At 36.1% G+C, this 21,744-nt stretch overlaps 1 protein-coding gene and 1 long non-coding RNA gene across 2 annotated transcripts; one reads left to right on the top strand and one right to left on the bottom strand.

The window, feature by feature from the left end:
• The first annotated feature begins 6,659 nt into the window (after positions 1–6,659).
• lhfpl2b (LHFPL tetraspan subfamily member 2b) lies at positions 6,660–17,834 on the top strand. Its single transcript, XM_027138589.2, has 3 exons — positions 6,660–6,814; positions 11,176–11,792; positions 16,548–17,834. The coding sequence occupies exons 2-3, from the start codon at positions 11,384–11,386 to the stop codon at positions 16,802–16,804; spliced, it is 666 nt and encodes a 221-aa protein (XP_026994390.1). The 5' UTR covers positions 6,660–6,814; positions 11,176–11,383; the 3' UTR covers positions 16,805–17,834.
• Positions 17,835–19,594: 1,760 nt separating this feature from the next.
• Positions 19,595–21,282, bottom strand: LOC125145576. The gene is made up of 2 exons (XR_007143975.1): positions 20,748–21,282; positions 19,595–19,909 (listed from the first exon to the last, which is right to left on the bottom strand). It is a non-coding gene; the product is annotated as an uncharacterized LOC125145576 (long non-coding RNA).
• Between the last annotated feature and the right edge of the window lie 462 nt (positions 21,283–21,744).

Here is a 21,744-nt window from a genome sequence, read left to right on the forward strand (position 1 = left end):
TCAAATAACTGAAGGACACAGTAATATTTCAGTAGTGAAATAAGGTTTATTGGATCAACAGAAAATGTGCAATATGCACCAAAACAAAATTAGACAGGTGCATAAATTTCAGGTGCAGAAAAATCACATCGATATTTAGTAGAGCCTCCTTTAGCAGAAATAACAGCTTCTAGATGCTTCCTATAGCCTGTAATGAGTGTCTGGATTCTGGATGAATGTATTTTGGACCATTCCTCCTTACAAAACATCTCCAGTTCAGTTACAGTAGGTTTGATGGTTGCTGAGCATGGACAGCCCACTTGTTGGTGATATTCAGGCCTGGGGACTGAGATGGCCATTCCAGAACATTGTACTTGTTCCTCTGCATAAATGCCCGAGTAGATTTTGAACAGTGTTTTGGGTCGTTGTCTTGTTAAAATATAAAGCCCCGGCGTAACTGATTCCTCAACATTATTCTCAAGAATCAATCTGCTTTACGGGTTCACCTTGTGTAAAGTGCGCTGAATTGTTGAATGATGCACAGTGACGCAAGTTGATGTAGGTCTTTGGAGGTGGTCTGTGGGCTGTTTTTGACTGTTCTCACCATCCTTCGCCTTTCCCTCTCCAACATTTTACTTGGCCTGCCACTTCTGGCCTTAACAAGAACTGTTTCTGTGGTCTTCCATTTCCTCACAATGTTCCTCACAGTGGACACTGGCAGCTTATATCTCTGCGATAACTTTTTGTAGCCTTCCCGTAAACCATAATGCTGAACCATCTTTGTTTTCAGGTCATTTGGGAGTTGTTTTAAGGCCTCCATCTTGCCACTCTTCAGAGGAGAGTCAAAGAGAACAACAACTTGCAATTGGCCACCTTAAATACCTTTTCTCATGATTGTATACACCTGCCTATGAAGTTCAAGGCTTAATGAGCTCACCAAACCAATTGTGTGTTCCAGTTAATCAGTGCTAAGTAGTTACAGGTATTCAAATCAACAAAATGGCAAGGGTGCCCAAATTTATGCACCTGTCTAATTTTGTTTTGATGCATATTGCACATTTTCTGTTAATCCAATAAACCTCATTTCACTACTGAAATATTACTGTGTCCTTCGGTTATTTGATAGATCAAAAATGAAATTGCTGATCCAAACACCCAAATATTTATAAATGAAAATCATGGAAATTGTCAGAGGTTCCTAAACTTTTGCATACGACTGTATATACTATATGATTTGACTATCCAATATGACTTTCAATAATCAAAATACTGCCAAGGTTTTTTTTGCATATCTATATGAGAAATGTACAAAATAATAATAATAATAATAATAATAATAATAATAATAATAATAATAATAACACTTTTCTTCTTCTTCTTCTTCTTCTTCTTCTTCATTATCTGCCTTTTCTTCTTCATCTTCTTGTTCTTGTTCTTGTTCTTCTTCTTATTTTGTCAGAAATTGCATTTTCAGTGCAAACTAAAAGAATTCCTCGAAATGCAGTCCTCTGTTCTAAAGATTTCGCAGGGAAACATAAAGTTACAGCATTACCTCAGACTGTTACAAGCAAATCAACAGCACATTATGTGTATGTTGTTACTATGTTAACATTAATGGTATAGTTACCGTTACTGAGAATAAAACAGCACTGGGGTTTTAAGGTTTTTTTATCCTATACATCTAAAACCAGGATTTATTTGTGTACGAATCCAACTAACCCCTGCATGGATGAAAATTCTGGTCTTTGTTCAAATAAACCCCCAAATTGTTCCTGTTTCTGTTGCTTTATTTGTGAATGATTAGTGCTGAGTTGAAGCAGCTTTAAGCTGCTTACTATCCCAGATTAAATACGGTGTGCAATGACTACTGCACAATTGCTGTTATTTTAGAGCAGACACACACACACACACACACACACACACACACACACACACACACACACACACACACACACACACACACACACACACACACACACACACACAGAGAACTGATCATCAGTGCATTTTCTGGGGTTCAAGATTCAAAACAAAAACAAACGTCACACTCAAAATAATGCTATAAAATCTCAATCGTAATTCATCATTAGGACTATTTTTGCACATGGATCTGAACAATCCAGCAAATAAAGGCTCAGCAATGCTGCACAGTGCTGCACTAGTGCCGCCCACGCGCTCCTTCAGTAAGGGCTTGTAGTTAATATCAGTATGAAGAGGGAGACACCTTGTGGTCCATGAGGAAGGAGCAGTGCACGATGAGGCCTATTTAGCATCACTGCCCCTCTGGAAAAAATTATGTTTGACTCCAAACACTTAAAAGCCAGACATATTCACTGTTTTGCACAAACTTAGTCAGTCATTTTACCACCTTGTCCATGAAGGTAGAGCTAATTAAAACTGAATATGCATGCCATCCATGGAAAAATCTGATATAAATAAAGCACCATGTTCTGTTGACTGAATCACCTTTCTGGATGGACCTCCATGTAGCTTCACAGCGTTATTATTTCACCTAGTGGTCAAAATGGGAACTGCAACTGCGCCTTGTGCGTAGAATCCCATTGTTACGGGACAAACTGGAATTCAGTCTAATAAATGTTCACTACACAGTGTGCCTATGCACTACTGAACCATTTCTATTGTAAGACACACTACAAAGACTGGGACAGTAAAAGAAGGATTCTATCAGTATATAAGAAATTTAATTGAGATGAATTGATTTAATTGAGATTCAAGTTTTGTGAAATGTAGTCGAGTTTGCTCAATCTGGCAACCCTGGGCCATGTTTTTGGGTGTTCTGTTTGCACCTCAACAAAAACTTCTGAGCAAGTGCATGAATGAAGCTGCAAAAAAAGTACTAGATTGTTCATTTACTGTACTATAGCATATTAATGATTTTCTAATACCCCCAACAATATCTATGGACAGACGTAATACATTGCTGAATCTTAGACATACAAAGGACTAGCAAGTCAATACTACAAATAATACAGCAAATCATTTAATGTTTCACAACATTGCAACGTGCCAGTCTAAGACATTGCTTTTTCCAGCACGGAATAATAAAATATGTAGCACATTCATTTGATTTTATAGAAAATGGCATACTGTTTCCTAATCAGATCAGTTTAAAACCTAGAACTGCAACATTAGATTAAATAAAACAACTAGGGGGAGCCAAAAGCCAGTGTACCACCAATATACCAGCAATCTCCTTCATATTTATCTGCCTTTTTGTATATTAATATTAATATACATATTTTTGGTGTTACACGAGTCCAGCTTATTTCTCAGATTAAAAAAAAAAAGCAAAGCAAATATTCAAGATTCAACATTCAGTTTTATTGAGTTACATAAAAGATGTGACCTCTTGTGGGAAAGCACTTATCCTCAATGTCCCTGGCCCCAAGTTCACTTTCCACACTATCTGATTGGGCTTCCTTCTTCCACAGAACAATTTAAAATCAATTTCCATCCAATCCAATCTGCATTGCATAAGAATTGATAAGAAAAAATACATAATTTTACATACAAATTTATAATCCATATTAAGATTTCTAAACAGAGGAAACATGGGTATTTAGGTGATAAAATATTTACATTTATGAAAAACAAGATCCTATCACATTAGTTTGATGTAAACTGAGGAGGTCTGGGGTGCAGTCAGTGTTCCAGTTCATACCAGAGGTGTTCAGTGGGGTTGAGGTCAGGGCTCTGTGCAGGGTACTCGAGTTCCACTTCAACTTTGGCAAAACATGAAGCTTGTTTAGTGCTCAGACTGTAATGACTGTAATGCTGGAACAGGCTTGGACTTTTCTAGTGAAGGGAAATTGTAAACCTGCAGAATATAAAGAAATTCTAGAAAAAGTTGTTCTTGTTCTCAGACAAATAAATTGATTGTAATTAGATTAGAAACATTTTGATTGGGTTGAATGGTTTAAATAACTATTTTGGATATGCCTATGGGATTAGAAAGCTTCTAGATGTCTGAGGACAAGCAAGTAACACGATTATATTAACATAATATAAATCTTTAATATGTCTTTCTGATTTTGTAAATTTTTTCATGTAGCTTCATTTGTGATGAGCCAGAAACACACTCTGGATGAGCTTACAACCAGTGTGAGGCTTTAATAAGGTTGGTTGTCTATTCATTATGCTGTTGTGTGCTGAATTCCGACAGATTTGTGTATTCAGAAAGTCACACAAAAAATCAAAGTTAAATCAAAGAAAACGGTAACTTGTCAGTTCTAACATTTTTTCATGTTTTGTCATATGATTTGCTGTGATTTGGTAATGTTTATCTTGAACTGGACCTCTGGCAGGTCATAAAATCTTGGCAGCTTTCAGTTTGGCATAATGTAAAGTGTTGAATCATGTAGTAAAATCACAGAGTGCTTAATTCCAGACTCACAACGGTGGTGAGGTCATAACTGTGAAAGTTGTTTTGTCTGTATTGAATTGTTATGTATATAAAGCTGTGTGAACGTGCACTGAATGTTAAGTACAATGTTGTTGAGCAATGCTATTGAAAGATGAGTGCTTGTTCTGTCTAACTTATTTGTTTTGGGACATTACAAGTAAAGGAGTAATGCTCCATCAGGAGACACATTTCCTCTAGGAGTTACTTACGTATTGAAGTATGACATGTACACTTAATCTAAATATTTGTGCACAGCCAGTAAACACACTCAGCTCTGCTTGGCCTTGTGGGGTCTTTTTCTCCCACATACTGAGGGAACATGTTGCCATGATCTATAAACTGTTGCACAAACTATGATCTCATCACATTCGAAACTGTTCAGCACAGCGAGCACAGTTCTTAGAGCTGACAGCAGACTGCTTTCCTTCAGGTCCAGTTAGTATTATGGTTTTGACAGGATACATGCACACTTTTTTAACCCCTCTCTCAAGACCACAAAAAGAAACAATCTTGCAATTCATTTTTATATAAATTAAACAAGAGAGGATGTGACATCATACTCCGGATGGTTGATGAACATTTGGTTCAGATGATTTGTAATATAATCTTTTTTCTTTTATTAACGGCACTGTAAAGGCTACAGTGTAATTCAACACCATAATAACATACAGAATAATAGTGCTGTTGTGTTGTAATACAGAACAGTGAATAGAATTTGTATACATTTTATAAATGTATTAAATGTATTAAAGTGTTAGTGAAAAGCAGACATTATAAAGACAAAATCTACAAGCTTGTAACCTCTAGGCCAAGTTGCTTAAAACTGAACAATTCTAATTAAAGGTTTATCACACATAATATGGATTTTATTTTATTTTCATTTACTGTTCTTTATAGGTAGCCTTGCAATCTCACTTCTACCTCATTCGGTCCTGGGTTACTGTCAGGAGATTTGCATGGTCTGGCTGTGTGTTTGTCCATGTGTGTTTCCACTGGTTCTCAAGCTTTCTCTCATCCTGAAAAACCTTGTCAGTAACCTTGAAAGCCTCTGAAAGTACTTATGTGTTGTGTATTGTGTTCTGCAATGGAATTCCATTCAAATTGTGACCTCACTTCATGCTCAGTGTTCCCAGAATAAACTCCAGCGCCATTGCGACCCTGACTCGGATAAAATACTTACTGAAGATATATGAACTGTCGAACATTTCCCTTCATTATTTTTGAAAGCAAAGTCCTTTTGCATGGTACTGTTTATAGGAACTTTGTCCTATGCAAATTACAAGTCCCAAAAACAGCCCGAGCTGTTGAAGCAGCTCACATTAATACAAGCACTGCAAGATAAATGCAAACAAATGCAAGATAGTTTAAGGAAAAACCAAAGGCAACAACTAGTCAAGGAAACGAATAAATGCAAAAAAAAAAATTGTCAAAAAAGTATAAATGGTCCAATCGTGTCAGCAAGAGATGACTAACATTCAGTGGTGTTCCACGAACTATTTGGATATATAAAGTGAGTGATTGTCAGTAAGGGTAAACGTCAGTTTTAACATTTATCTATCTAATAGGATTACTATTAATGTAGTTAGTTTTCTTTTGCATGATTGTATTATTATTACTGTAATAAAACATTAGATATTATTATAGTCCCATCTTATGTAAGGCTACTCAGCGCTTCTAGCCAAGTCTTACTGTAAAGCGCATCGCTGGAATAAGAAGTGTGTGTGTGTGTGTGTGTGTGTGTGTGTGTGTGTGTGTGTGTGTGTGTGTGTGTGTGTGCGCGTGTGTGTGTGATTGGGTGTGTGTTGGGGGGTTGAAGAGAAAGAAAGAAAGAAAGAAAGAAAGAAAGAAAGAAAGAAAGAAAGAAAGAAAGAAAGAAAGAAAGAAAGGGGAAAAGCAAATGAAAGAGAGCAAGATAGAGGAGAAAGTAATCAAGACAGCATAAAGACAGAAAAACAGAGAGGAAGGGAAAAAGTAATTACTGTAATAAAAGGATAAAACATGGGGTGAAATCTAAATAGAAAGAAATTACATTAAAAGAGTATATTTAAGAGTAAATTAAAAGTATGAGAGTATACTGTATGCAGAAAAGACTAAAATAGAGAGTGAACACACACGAACAAGAAGAAAAAAGTGGGATGAAGTAGAAAAAAACTGAAGGGTGGGGAGGAATACAAAAGAGACGGAAAAAGGAGAGAACAGAGACAGATGAAAGTGTGTGTGTGTGTGTGTGTGTGTGTGTGTGTGTGTGTGTGTGTGTGTGTGTGAGAGAGAGAGAGAGAGAGAGAGAGAGAGAGAGAGAGAGAGAGAGAGAGAGAGAGAGGAAGATCCTGTTGAAGACTTCCTGAATGGGCCACAATGCCGGAGTGGACAAGAACAACAGCAGGAGAAGAATGAGACTTCACCAACACACAGGTCAGCTTTAGCTTCTTTCTTCTTTAAAACTGCACAACATTCGTCCATTTTCATTAACTGCACTTCATGTACAGACGCATTTGGCTCGTATTTCCTTTCTTTTTGACCAATTCCAGGTCGTAAAATCATAAGTGCCGCCACACAAAGAAGTAGTTTTTATGTTGCCTCCGTGTTCCGTTACATTTTCCGTTATCGCGCTAAGGCTAAAGTGGGCTTTGGACCGGAGGACTGAATGAATCATTTGGCTTAAACCGAGTGGAGATTTGTGTTTGTGAGCAGCTCTGTGTTTCAGACCATAGAGAAATCTGCTGAAGCAAAAGGATCATCGTGGACGGTGGTAATTTACTGAAGATGAATTAAGGCTGAATGGAGTATGGATAAACTTTCGCAAAAACTCACTAAAAACCAGAAGTATTGTATCTTGTATGTACGGAGATAGTAGTGACAGAAGAACTGTATGGATATGTAAGTTTGACCACAGTTCTTCTGTTCATGTGAAATAATAGCATGATACACTGGAATAAACAGCCTCCTGATTTGAAGTATGAAAGCTACCAAAGTGGACAGAAAGCATATACTATTTAACAGTAAAAAGAGAGAGAGAGAGAGAGAGAGAAAAAAAAAAAATCCAAATAAATAAATAAATAAATAGATCTACCATACTACATGGTGTATAACTTACCGTACTATAGAGCTATAGAACATACTATATAGCACATTGCATGCCATTCTTCATATCGTGTGGTTTACCGTACTATATAGTGAATAGTTTACCGTAATATATAGTGTATAGTTTACCGTAATATATAGTGTTTAGTATTAGCTCATAGTATAGTATACTAGTGTATAGTATAGCTCATATTACCAAATAGTTTATAGATTACCGAACAATATAGTGTATACTTTACCGTAATATATAGTGTATAGTTTACCGTTTAATATATAGTGTCTAGTTTACCGTAATATATAGTGTATAGTTTACCGTAGTATATATTGTATAGTTTACTGCACTACATAGTGTATAGTTTACCGTACTACACAGTGTATAGTATACCAAGCTATATAGTGTATAATTTAGCTTAATTAATAGTGTATAGCTTACTGAACTATATATAGTGTATTGTTTACCGTGCAATGTACTGTATAGCTTAACTTAATAAATAGTGTATAGCTTACCGAACTATGTAGTGTATAGTTTACCGAACTACACAGTGTATAGTTTACCGTACTATATAGTGTATAGCCTAATTTAATAAATAGTCAATAGCTTACCAAACTATATATCGTGTATAGTTGACCGTACTAGATTCTGTATAGCTCAACTTAATAAATAGTGTATAACATAACAAACAATATAGTGTATAGTTTACCGTACTATATATTGTATAGCTTAACTTAGTAAAGAGTGTGTAGCTTACCAAACTACATAGTGTAGAGCTTACCAAACTATATATAGTGTAAAGTTTACCGTGCTAGATACTGTATAGCTTAACCTAATGAATAGTGTATAGTTTGCCGTACTATATACTGTATTGCTTACTATCTAGTGTATAGCTTAACTTAATAAATCGTGTATAGCTTACTAAACTCTGTAGTGAATTGCCTACCATATTCCATAGTGCATAGTTTAACATACTTTCTTACAGACATTCATGTACTATATAGTGTATAGTTTACTATACTAAATATAATGTAGGTTACTGTTTAAAGTAAGGTATATTTTTCTACACTAAATAATGTATAGTTTACTACACCCTGTAGTGAATTGCCTATTGTACAAAAGTATATATCTTGCCATACATTAAAGTGTAAGGCTTAGCATACAATATAGTGAACATCTTGCTATACTAAATAGTGTATACTTTATTGTGCTAAAAAGAGTATAATAAGTTGTGTAAAAAAACCTATGAAAGCTATTGTAGCACATAGCAATAGCCAACCACTGAAATACTATAAAAATAAGACCGTAAAAAAATAGCATGAAACATGTGGTGCTACTTTACTAAATAGTATTTAGTTTTAAATTATGGTAGTGTGCCACTTGTAACCTATCCAATAGATGTACATGTTTAAATCTTAAAAATAAAACTTCTGTCCATCTGTAACACCATCCATTAATGGCAAGTTAGTCCCAAGTGCTAGTCAGCTTCAGTATTTTAACTTCTCAAATTACTTGAATGTTTTATTCTTGTCTTTGTTCAAGGATATGCAGTGGTTAAAGCAGTCCTGCAAAAAGGAGCTGCAGAAAGCCATGCGAAGTGTTCTGCTAGAATGCTGACCAAGGAGTTTGGGATATTAAATAATGAGACTGGGTTTGGACTTCATTCTTTATTTGGCTCAGGTCACTTTAAAAAGATGCATTGAGGGATAAGTTTTTAATTACATATGGTTTTGATTTTAAATGCGGACTTCATCGAGTAGGCCAAACTAAAACTTGTTGTCTTCAGAATATCATGTCTACCATGTGTTTCTCTGTTTAGAAACATTAAGAAGTTTGCCTTCAATATCAAATAATATTACTAATAATATTCAGAGAGAGAAACAAGGAGGCATTCCTTTATGTGTGTGACCAGTCTCTGAGGCAACATTTCATCTGTTTGACTTTGAAGCAACATCTGTGGCTCTTTGATCCACATCACTGGGGGTCCGAGAGTCTGATCATCCATGTTTGAGGTCCATGCTGGGACCACGGCATGAGACGCCATTGTCTCTACGCCTCTCAGCAACTCCTGGCCTGTGAAATTCCTCTCTGATGTCTCCTGAGAATCAGAGGCGCTCTTGCCTGCATGCCTTTTATTGCAGGGAAGTCATGCGCTCTGATTTGATTAGATTGCTCTTGAGCAAATCTTCCTTGTGTGATTTCTGCTTTGGACACATGCGCCTATCTAGGTAAATAGGATCACAGCATGACTGTATATAATTGCTGTAAATAGGTTTCTCATATAGACAGCAGATGGGCACCTTTTTTTAGGGGACAGTATGAGTTGATGTGTGGTTCTGGACAAATGAGGCCTGTGCTTCAAATAATGTATGTTGAAGTCAATTTATTCAAGTGAATCAAATCTAAAGAATTGACATGGCAGGTTTTTTTCTGCATTGACACAAGCCTTCTTTTATGATATCAAACTGCTAGAAACTTTCCAGATGCATTTTAAAATAAATAATAATAATAATAATAATAATAATAATAATAATAATAATAAAGCTCAAAATATGCATCATAGAAGTCAAATACCCACAAAATGTTTATAAATCTGTTACATATCCAGGGAATATATGTGGCGTACTTTACACCGAAATATACCAAACTATGTTTAATGGAAATATATAATCTGAAGGTTCGATGTGCTTTGGGTTTAAGGAAGGTTAAAGTCTTTATGGGTTTGTACCTAAAACCATAGAGATCTCAGATAAAATGTCATACTTATGCTTATACTTTTATATTACCTGCTTTGATTAATAAATTTACTTCATCATTTCACTGAGTAAAAAAGTATATAATCTCTCTACCACATAAAAATACATTTAATCCACTGCTTATTTATGTCTGATGTCATTGTTGAACAGAAAATATATCCGTTATCTCAAACCCCTGTTTACTGTCATATTATGTGTAGTCTACTTCCATTTTGTTTGAAAGAAAGTATGAGTCAAGCAAAGGTTTAAATTCCACATTGTAGCATTTTGTGGTTGGGGATGATTGTATTATGACTACCTAGGCACAACTTATTCTCTGCGTTGGTTTTCCCTGAGCTTGCCTGCACAAGCTCAAAGCTATGTGTCTATTACACTGTTGCCCTGTCAGTGCTTATCTCAATCTGCTTAACGCTCTGAGCTTCCTTTGATGATTTGTCTAGGAACTATCTTTGTTCAAATATTTCTCTCACTGCTTCCTTTCTAAAGCCAATGTAACTTTGGAGAAATACAAACACGCTCAGAAAATCCCCTATAATATCTCTGAACCCATCTGGTCCAAATTTCCGCAGACAATAGTGTTACAAGGCATACCTGGCATGATACCAATGGGAGTATTGACCGGAGTTTTCAAAAGCTGTGTAGAATTTATCAGAGCATTTTCACCAACCAAGAAGTCACCCGGTGGTGCAATATTGTATTTAGAGTAGACATTATCTTTCCATTTTCAAGAAAATGAAATATAGAATTAGAGTGTGCCTATAGGATTGATTTTAGGAGGCTTGTGCCTGTTCAGACGGGATTCATGCAATCAGCGTTGCCAGATGCAGCAGCAGTGCTGAGGCTTGACATGCTGATTCATAGCCTTTGAGCAATCTGTCAGTGCCAAAGGTAGGTCCAAACATGTAACTCCCTGGAAATGTCATTCTGTTTTCATCTGTTCATAGGTGCCCAGTTTCTGTTCTCCCAATTAGATACGTTGAGAATGGATGAGGATTCTGTTCTGCCAGGCGTGGATGTCGTCCAGCATGAAAGTCAGCTTTTGAAAAGGGATCTATGAAGATAGCGCCACAAGTCTTCAGCCGATGCACCTCTCCAAGACTTACCTATTAGAAAGAAAAGTTCGGTGTAAAGGAGCTTCATAGGATAGACAAAATGTGTCATGTCATTGTAACATGCCGGTCTATGCTTTGGACCTTGTTGAGCATTGTGGTGGCTTTTGCTGAGCTAGTGGCCATCATGAGTCCTGATTGGTTAGTCGGGATACACCACCCGTCTCAGTACAATGCCTCAGCTACAGGACCACCGGATCCTAAACCACCTACGCTTGGCCTGTACAGTCGCTGCATCCGAGTGTTTCAGCATAAGACGGTTGAGTGTGGACCATATGCTGCAGACTTTACAGAGATTGCAAGTGGATTCTGGCAGGCCTCTATTATATTCCTGGTTGTTGGAATCTTCCTGCTGTCCATAGTGGGATTCCTCGCAGTCTTTAGCATGTGCTTTCAGAGCATCCTGGGGAAAAGCATCTTTAATGTGTGCGGCCTACTTCAAGGCATAGCAGGTAGGAGCATATTTTATTTCATTTCATTTTTATTTTGAGGAATGTTAAGACACTTTTATATAGTATATGTGTTACAGTCATATTACAGTAGTGTTACAATCACGTTACAAAGAATCATTGGTCTTTACCAAAATAGAGACAGATATAACTCCAAATATGAATGTTATGAAATAGTAAAAGGAAGGAAACATTCAGGGATGTACTGTCAAAGGAGAGTGGCGTGTGCAGTGTAGTGTGATCGTGTGATGTGATGGCACATGGCAAACGTGGAGTAACTGCTACTAAGTGCTTACATTATTGATTAATTGAAGAAAGACTCTTTAGTTTTGCATTTACTAGTTCATTCCTGTTATTACTTACATTATAGAAACTAAACAACACCTTACCAACATCTTGCTTGAAATATTATTATTATTATTATTAATAATAATAATAATAATAATAATAATAATAATAATAATAATAATAATAGCACACCAATTTGAGAGCAAGTTGTCCTTAAGGCTTTAAACATCTTCAAGCTTCACCATATCAATTATTATTTTGTTTTTAAATGTTAAATAACAAATTTATGAATTTCATTCATAATCAAATATATAATCCTGTGTTATATTACATTTTAAATATAATTAGCACTACTGGCAGAGCTGCTGTTATATATCCATACATGATCTCTAAAAAGTAGAAAACATAATGTAAACTATTAACTGGTTATTTAAGAAATTTTACCCAAGCAAGAGTGCAGTTATAGTGAATTATCAGCTTTAATTATCCTGCCAGTATATAAACCAGTATATGAATTTATATTCCTGGGACGTATTGCTTGCCATGTCCAATGATGTCACTAACACTACTATAGCGACTGTTTTGAACTAAGAGGTGGAATTTTTGACGTCATGCAAAAATATGAGAAGAGAATCCAACAACGAACCGTCCCAGCGTCATTATAGGAAATGAAGTCACTCTTGGAACTCTGCTTAATCAATCAGATTTGTGGATTGGAACTCACTGTTGTATAAATAATGATCTGTGATTTATATTAAAAAATCATCTATAATAAGGGTAAAACGAAAAGTCATGAAAAGTCAGGACACAGGTTTGGAATTTTGGACTCCATTAGTTTTATTTTCTTTGCGTAAATGATGGCCTTTTCTGCTAAGAGATTTCAAATGAAATTCCTGCCATTTACTTTAAGCCAGGTTGAAAAGTGGGAGTACACTGGAAGGTCAGGATTTTCTGTGTACACTTACCTCCTTATCAGCTACTTCTTTTAACTCAGCCACGCAAACTGAAATGGCTTCTAGTGTCTGATAGACAACGAATAATCCCACAGCTAGCTGAGTAGCGTTTTAATCATTTTGTGTATCATTTCTGTGCAGTAGTTTTACGCATGGGTGACATTCTTTTAAACCCTGTAAAAATAACCTGGAAATTAGTAGTGTAGCTGGACTAGCGTGAGATCATTTCAGGTTTTTAGTAGTCATACCAGATGACTAAGCTTAGGGCTATAAAACAGGGGTCATCTGGTGGATTAGCTGCATGCCATCAGTATGATAGGGGATAATTCAATGTGAGGAAAATGTCAGTCCATGTAAAACCAGGAGCATGATATTTCCTCACAATGCCATCAAATGATAATATTCTTTAAATCTAATTTAAGTTCCACATTAGCTCTCAAACACACAAATGACAAATTTGCATTAAGCTTCATTCTGTGAGAGCACTACCCTTAGAAATTAATTCCATTTATCCTGGTAAATTTGTGTGCAAATTGTGGAAACGTTCTATTTCTACCCTTTTTAAAACCACTTAAATTTTTAACAATCCTTGTTTGTATTGCTATGAAGAAACAACTGCCAATCATTATGTGAACTCACATATGCACAAGCATAGCACAGCATATACCTGAAAAAAACAATTACATTAAAAAAACAAAAAACCTTGGATCAAACTAAAAGAAGTTTCAGCTTGTTTTTTGTGTTTGGGTTAAAATGTTACACATGACGTGGAGAGATGCTTTAAAATCCGACCTCATATCAGTACCTCGAGTTGTATTTTTGCCAGCATTAAATGAGATTATTCATATTTAGTCTTCTAGTTCTTCTTAGCCGCTGATTTTCATTTCGATCCCAGAGCATAAAGATACAAGTTTAGAGTGTATATTCAGGTCAGATGTTAAAGCCTCTAAGCTTACATGAGAGCAATCCTCACATTCCTGACAGCCTCAGAGGTTCAGGCTTGCCTGGGAAGCACATAATAATGTTTTCCATGACTTCCAGCATTATATGAATTATGACATGGACTGGTAACAAACCTTGATCAATGATTTAAATATGGCAATAAACTATGACATTATTTCAATTTGACAATAAACTATCTGAGATAACACTAAGCTATCGAGAGCTTTTTAAAAGAGATCCTAGAGACTCGGGAGACGAGATCTTGCTGTGGGTGCGTGCAAGTCATAAAATTGCTATCTATTATGTCAGTGGTAAGTAAAGCATGTTAACCACATGTTGCCTGCTCCATCAGCACTACTTCTCAACCCAACCCGCAGCAACAGCACTGTATTGTTGACTATGGCAAGGTCTACCGTTTGCCAGAACCACCATTCAGTCTTTTCCTTTATTTCCAGTTCAGAAGGGACGAATCGAGCAGCTCCGTAACTTACTGTCCTGTCTCAGACACACCGCTTTAATTTCACTAATATAGAAAATGCTGATTCTCAGCTCTATATAAGGAATTTTTCATTTGTTAAAGGGTTTATGTAGGGACAACAGAGCCCTGTAGTTGTGCTGAAAGCTTAGTGAAATATTTACGACGGTGGGATTGAGCAATTCCTAAACAGTCAGAAGAAAGGCTTTTGAGGCAGGACCTCGCATGCCCGATTTGAAGGCAGAATGAGCCCATTATGTGGCTGAGAAAGCCACGTTTTTATTTCACTTCTGCAAATGGTCCATGAATATTAAGACACTGAAATATTAATTGCATTAAAGGCCTTTTGAGTGCAAATTCTAGCTAGATAGATGATCTATGATATCACATAGAAATCCTCAAGGAATCTAAGTGTTTATGAAGTATGGGTGAGGTCTGGGTTTATAAACATTAGTGGTAAAGGGGGAAAGAAAAGCTTGTGGATGTGACAGTAACAGCTCCTTCACAGGGACTTATAACCGACGTTCTACATAGTCGAATGTTAACAGTAAACAGATTTTAAAAACGTTTTATTTAACAAAGAAGAACATGTACTGTAATTCTGGAAATGGTATTTTCTGTGAGAAGTTTATTGAACATTTATAGAAGAACTTTGGCTTGTCAGCGACAGTAACTTTTCTACTATAGACAAAGTCTTCAGGACAGAGGACTTTAACAGTTTTTCACTAACATGGTTGAGTTTTTTGTCTCGGATATAGGTGATAACTGGAGCTAACCTTTGATGGTTTAAAAACAATATATCAATAAATAGATTACAATTTGCAGACATCAGCAAATTGTTCCAGCATTGAGACCAACCAGACCATTGTGGATGATGTACTTATAACAGAAACACTTCACTGCATATAAATGAATGTTGTGTCAGTTAGCTGTATGGTCTGGACTTCATCAGCAATCATTTAAAGACTTTGACAGTAAGAAATTAGTGTTAGGTCCATGGTGAACTCAGAGTTTGCACTGACCCATTAGTTCCTCAGGAGCTCTCGGTTGCACTATTATAAAATGTTGTAGAAAGGACATTATGTACATTTACATTATTTACTGTCCAGTGTCACCCAAATGAGGATAAGGTTCCCTTCTCAGCCTGGTTCCACTCAAGGTTTCTTCCTCATATCCTCTCAGGGAGTTTTTTTATTGCCACCGTCGCCTCCCGCTTGCTCCTTAGGGATAGAGATAGATATATAGTATTTTTACGTTTTAAATTTATATTTTTAAATTAATTTTAAATTTTAATTGTATATATTCATATTTAATTTTTATTCTTATTTTTTATTCTTCATATATTTGTTTTTTCTCTTCTGTTTCTATACTTCTGTAAAGCTGCTTTGAGGCAATGTGAATTGTTTAAAAGCGCTATACAAATAAATTGAATTTGAATTTGAATGCACAAGACATTTCCTAGGGATATACAGTAGGATATGGGACAGTGTGGTTTAATGTAATGTGTTATCTTTGTGTCACTGAACTGATTATATATTTATTTTATTTATACACCAGTATATATCCAGTTAAGTCAAAAATCAGGGCTCTGTGCAAGACATTAGATTTCTTCCAGATTTGGTACACCATGTCTTCATGGAGCTTGCTTTGTACACGGGCATTGTCTTGCTGGAACAGGTTTGAGTCTCTTAGTTCCAGTAAAGGGAAATTACAAAGCTACAGCATGTCAGTGGTTTATAAGTCCAACTACAGGTGTGATGGTCAGGTGTCCACACATTTATAGTGTATAATAAAAGGTAATCCCAAAAAGAGGTGTTTTTTGCAGCTAGGGTCACCTTAAATTCTAACAATTCTACAAATATTCCTAGTGTACTTGTTTTTAGTTATTCAGTTTTGCATTAAATCCGTAAGTCATAAGTCAAACAGAAAAAAAGCTAAAGTATAGGAACAATAATAATTCTAAAATCGTTGGTTCAATTTTTCTACTACTGTAATTGTGGCATCACTGGGTTTGTTTCACAGATACCTGGGGGTTCCTAAACCCATCTCTGAAAACCACTGTTGTCTATCCTTGTAGTTAATCTTAGTTTTTCTGCCCAGGCCTGTTCCTGATGCTCGGACTGATGCTTTACCCAGCAGGCTTTGGCTGTGATAAGGTGGTCAGCTACTGTGGCCCTGAAGCTTCTCCGTATAAACCGGGCCAGTGTTCAGTGGGCTGGGCTCTCTACACCGCGATAGGAGCGACGGTGCTCACTTTCGTCTGTGCCATGTTCTCTGCCCAAGCTGAGATCGCCACCTCCAGCGACAAGGTTCAAGACGAGATAGACGAAGGCAGGACGCTCGTCTGTGTGCTGTGAAATGTCTCGCATCTATAGGAGAAATGATTCTCTCAGAGTTACTAGCTCTACGTTTACATTGTTTTGCTAAGGCCGCACTGCTGCGCTCGTTACCAAGACCGGTGCGGTGTTACACAGAGCTCTCTTTGTGATAGATTTCTGAGAGACTGTAACTTGATGATAGATGATTTTTTTTGCCAAATTCTAAATGCACAGTTACTTATAAAAAGTAGTATTTTGAAAATGTAATAGCTTGATAATTCTGTAAATTGTATAAAAGGTTAGCATTGTAGGCCATGAAGTATGAGCTATGAATATAAGAGGATGCCTAGCTGTATATCATACATATTAGGAACATAAATTTCACCTGAAAGTAAAAATCACTTGTCTTGGGGATGTCCTGAGGAGCATTATCTGAGGTGAAGCTATGATTCTTCAGGTTTCATTACCTTAGAATCAATGGAAACCAGCAAGAACAAGTTTGTATGGCTTCTGAATTTCATTTATTCCTGTTTATGTACTTCTATTTAGCTCAAATAATCCACTTAGAGCTCAAGGAAGCACTAATATGTTGTAATGATTGTATCCTGCAGTGTTAGAAACAGAGTGTTCTCTGTTCATAAAGGTACAACAGCCGTGAATGCGATATCTGTAACACAATATGTGAGCCCATTTACTAATATTTTTGTCATAATTTTTTTTTTAAGGTATCTAGTCATTCCTGAGGGTAGGTTTAATGCTCCAGGAACAACATCATTTATTTTTTAGCTTTATCTATATTTAGTTCTTTTTAGTTGTGATGGCAACAGGCGACATATGTAGTGCAAATAAAGCAGAATGCTGCATTTCATTCTTATCATTCTCACACACGTTTGTCAAACTGTTTAATGTAGGAGCTCAATAGATCTTTTTGTGTGGTCTCATATAACTGTTGCTGCCTTTATTTTTTTTTCCATGTATTTGTTATATTAACAAACATATTTTGTATATTTTTTATATCTGTTGCTGTGCTTTTAGTAAGCAGTATGAATTAAAATTTTAGAATAAAACATACCGGGTACTGTGTTGTTTTTCATATTTGACTATAAAGATGGAAGACACAAGCAAGGAAGCAGATCAGGAAACAGGAAACACTATATCATTGGCTTAAAGGCGGAAAGGGGGCTTCCACACTGTTTCCCTGACCAACACTGTTACAATAACAAACGTTGTTGGAATTTTCCCCATACATGCAAACTATGGGTTCATAATAATCTTGATTAGCAAACTGAATTGATTTGAAGAAGCAAGGTTGCAGCATAAGCTTGAGCAGTGTATAGATAAACTGGGAAGGTGGTGTTGGGATTTAGCTAAAGTTCTTAGGTTGTAAGTAAATATAGAGAATACCAAAAATTATCCTTGAAAAATAACCTAATGCTTTGGTTGTCTAACTTGTAAGACACCTTAGAAAAAAGTGTCAAAAAGATAATTTACCAAACTATATTAGGAAGTGGTAGTAAAAAGCTCCACCCATATTCAGACCTGTAAAATGTATCCAATTATGACTTATTGTAATAGTTTTGATAAGAGGGGATTTCCTACACCATTCTCTTATCTGATCTGACTAACAGTCTTCCACCCAGACCGTTGTGGCCTTTGCGTACTGATCAGAAATGCACAACAGGCCTCTTCATCTTGCATGACCATGTAATCAATTTATAATTAAGTTTGTGGTGATTAATGCCTTCCCAATGAAGTGGCCTCTTCCCTGATGAATGTATACAGGACTTCCCACCTCAACTACTGTCCAAACAGGCATGGCTCACTGTTTCGTCTCATTAGGGAACCGTGTCCTGGTTGGAGCTGGCTGATGTTTTTTTTCTTCCTACACATTGATTTTTGTGCACATCAAACTTTATTGCAAATATAGAAACTCTCACATGAGGTAACTTTAAATTGCACACTTGGTTCAGTCAATTAAGCATTTTAAGCTTTAGTTTCCTGTCTGACACTTAATGTAATAATAATAATAATAATAATAATAATAATAATATATTTATGTTTGTGTCTGACGATCATAGCAAAAACGTGTTCAATGCTGGGCTGCTGAATCCCTCTTAATCCTTCACTTTATCTCAAGGTTTTTGCTTGTTGTGTATTAATCATTCACCCCTTCATTCATCAGTAATTGGTTTAGAGTCATGGTGGAGCCATTACCTGGCCATTATCCTGTAGCAGCTGCTGACAGTTGTGAGAATTTCCCCTGCATACACACATTCACACACATATTTACACCTAGAGCAATTCAGGGCAGTGGAAGTTAAAGGAATCCCACACAAATACAAGAAGATTTTGTGTCCATCCACTGCAGCACCGTGCCACATGTTCCAGCATGACTATTTTTATCAGTGCAGATTCTGATGCGCAGATTTTAACAGACACACTGAAAATTTACAAAGACTATTTTAAAAGTTAGACTTGTTTCAGTGTGTTTGTTTGTGTTCCAGCAAATAGTTTACACACATACCCTTCCTTTGCTTTTGAGTAAAACATTACCACTTTTTTTACACATACGAGAATAACACAGTTTTCCTTTTGAAGTAATCTATTTAGCCAGTTTCTATACTGCTTATCTTACACACTGTCAAGTAGAACCTGAAGCCTATCCCAGGGAACTTAAGACATAAGCTGGAACTACATAAATAGCAGCCAGGGGGATTTAAAAAATGCAAAGCAAACAGGAGACTTGAAATATAGACTTGAATAAACAAGAGAATAAAGGTCCAGAATTATTTTACATTCAGAAATAGCCATTCAGAAAACATTCAGGAATCCCATTGATCACAATGTTTAATTAGTTTCATTGTGGGTTGTTTAATTAGTAATACATTAACATGCACTATTTTGCTAAATGCTATAATGAATGTCTGTAAAACATATATACAACACAAATGTCTTTCTACTAGGGTATGGAGTTGTAAATGCCCAAGTGAACTTGTCTCTGCTGCAGCATGCTGTAATGTACTGTATATACCACTTGGAGGCGCCTGTGTCAAACTCTTCACAGCCAAGTATAAAACCTCTCCATACAAGAGAACAGAGGACAGTGCTCATGCAGACCAGCTCCAACCAACTGGAAACCTGCAACTGTAATGAACATTTAGGAGGCATTAGATACGATTACTTTCACATCCATTTTTAACTACACAATGAGCCACGGGAGAGTTTGTACTTGCGACACAGTTTCAAATCACAGATTGGCTCTAACAACCTACTTGTTTGGATATTTTAACTTATTACACACGTACAGATTTGATATAATACCTGATATGCTTGGATTATAAGGGAATAGTTGTTTTCCCTCTTTTGATTTTATTTGTTTGTTTGTTTATTTATTTATTTGCTTGCGTGTTTTATTTTAAGGTGGTGTTTATTTGATTGCTGCTTTATTTTTGGTTGATGGTTTGGTTGGGTTTCTTTCTTCCTTCTTCTTTGTTTATTTTATTGTTTTATTTCTTTTAATCAGCTTGTTTGTTTTATTGATTTTAAAGGGTGTTTTGTTGGCGGTTGGTTTGTTTTTGTCGGCGTTCCTTTAATTTACACAGTTTCTTTGTGTTTTGTGTGATTATTGTTTTGTTTGGGGGATTTTTTTAATTCACTTTTTATTTGCTTATTTTGTATCAAATACTTCATTGGTTTTATTTCAGGTGATTTTTGCAATAAATAAATAAATAAATAAATAAATAAATAAATAAATAAATAAAGCTCAAGTTAAGTTCAGATATTTACGTATTCTTCAAAATATTGTGTATATTTTAAACGACTATGGTCAAAACTATAGCCTTAAAAAAACAACATGAATGTAAATTGCACATCTAGACATCCAGTGGAGAAGCCTGCATAGCCTGGTCCATGCGCACGAGCTGTAAATGTGAGGAAAAATCATTTGCTCCATTGTAATTTCAATGATATAAAAGCCCCTAACCTGCTCCATTTACACTCTTTGCCGTGCTCAGTGGGGCCGTCATCAGTGTGCGGCTTTTGCTCTTACAAAATTTACTTCCCACTTGATTTTGCATTAATGGGCCCGAATCAGAACCCGTATGAATAATCAATGGATAGTCAACAGCCGGAATGAACTCTCCTGTAGCCGAGCATGAATCTTGCTAATGGCACACATCCCTGGCTTTTAATTAGGAATAATGCTCCGCTTTGGGCACACGGGCCATCACATGGCTTGTTTGCCGTTGGATGTGAAAGGTAAACACGGAGGGGACGGGAAAAAAAAGAAAACCCACGAGGTGTCATTTTCCTCTGGCTAATTGTTTGAGCTAATGGCTACTACATTAGCGCCCTTAAACACCTGGGCTATACCCAAATATCCATACTACTGTACTAAATAGCATGTCAGAACAGTATGGAACCATAGGCAATGACATACTATTTAGTGCCGTAATATGCCAATTTATGAAGGTTAATTAAGCGCCGTGGAACACGGTGAAGGACGCAGAATGAGCGCATGCGCAATTAATGCCAGTCAAGTTAACCAGTGACTGAAAGCACTTCAGTGTTAAACATCAGGCCAAGTGCTAAAAGCCAACGCTCCAATTATCTGCTTTTTATTGGACCCGGAAGTGTAACAAATTATTGAGAATTATGAGCCTGTGATGAGGGCACGGGCATTTGTTCTAGGTTATTGTATATATATATATATATATATATATATATATATATATATATATATATATATATATATATATATATATATATATATGTGTGTGTGTGTGTGTGTGAGTGTGTGTGTGTGTGTGTGTGTGTGTGTGTGTGTGTCTTTGTTGTTTTGATAATTTTCCACTAAACACCAAACAGTACCCAGTAACATAGTACAATACAGTTGAGTCAAATAATACTGCAATAAGAAGTAATAATTCAATACAATTAAGAATAATTATAGGTATTGCTATTGCATTTATTTGTAAAGA

Source organism: Tachysurus fulvidraco, chromosome 9, assembly GCF_022655615.1.
Source record: "Tachysurus fulvidraco isolate hzauxx_2018 chromosome 9, HZAU_PFXX_2.0, whole genome shotgun sequence".
Classification (NCBI taxonomy): Eukaryota; Metazoa; Chordata; class Actinopteri; order Siluriformes; family Bagridae; genus Tachysurus; species Tachysurus fulvidraco.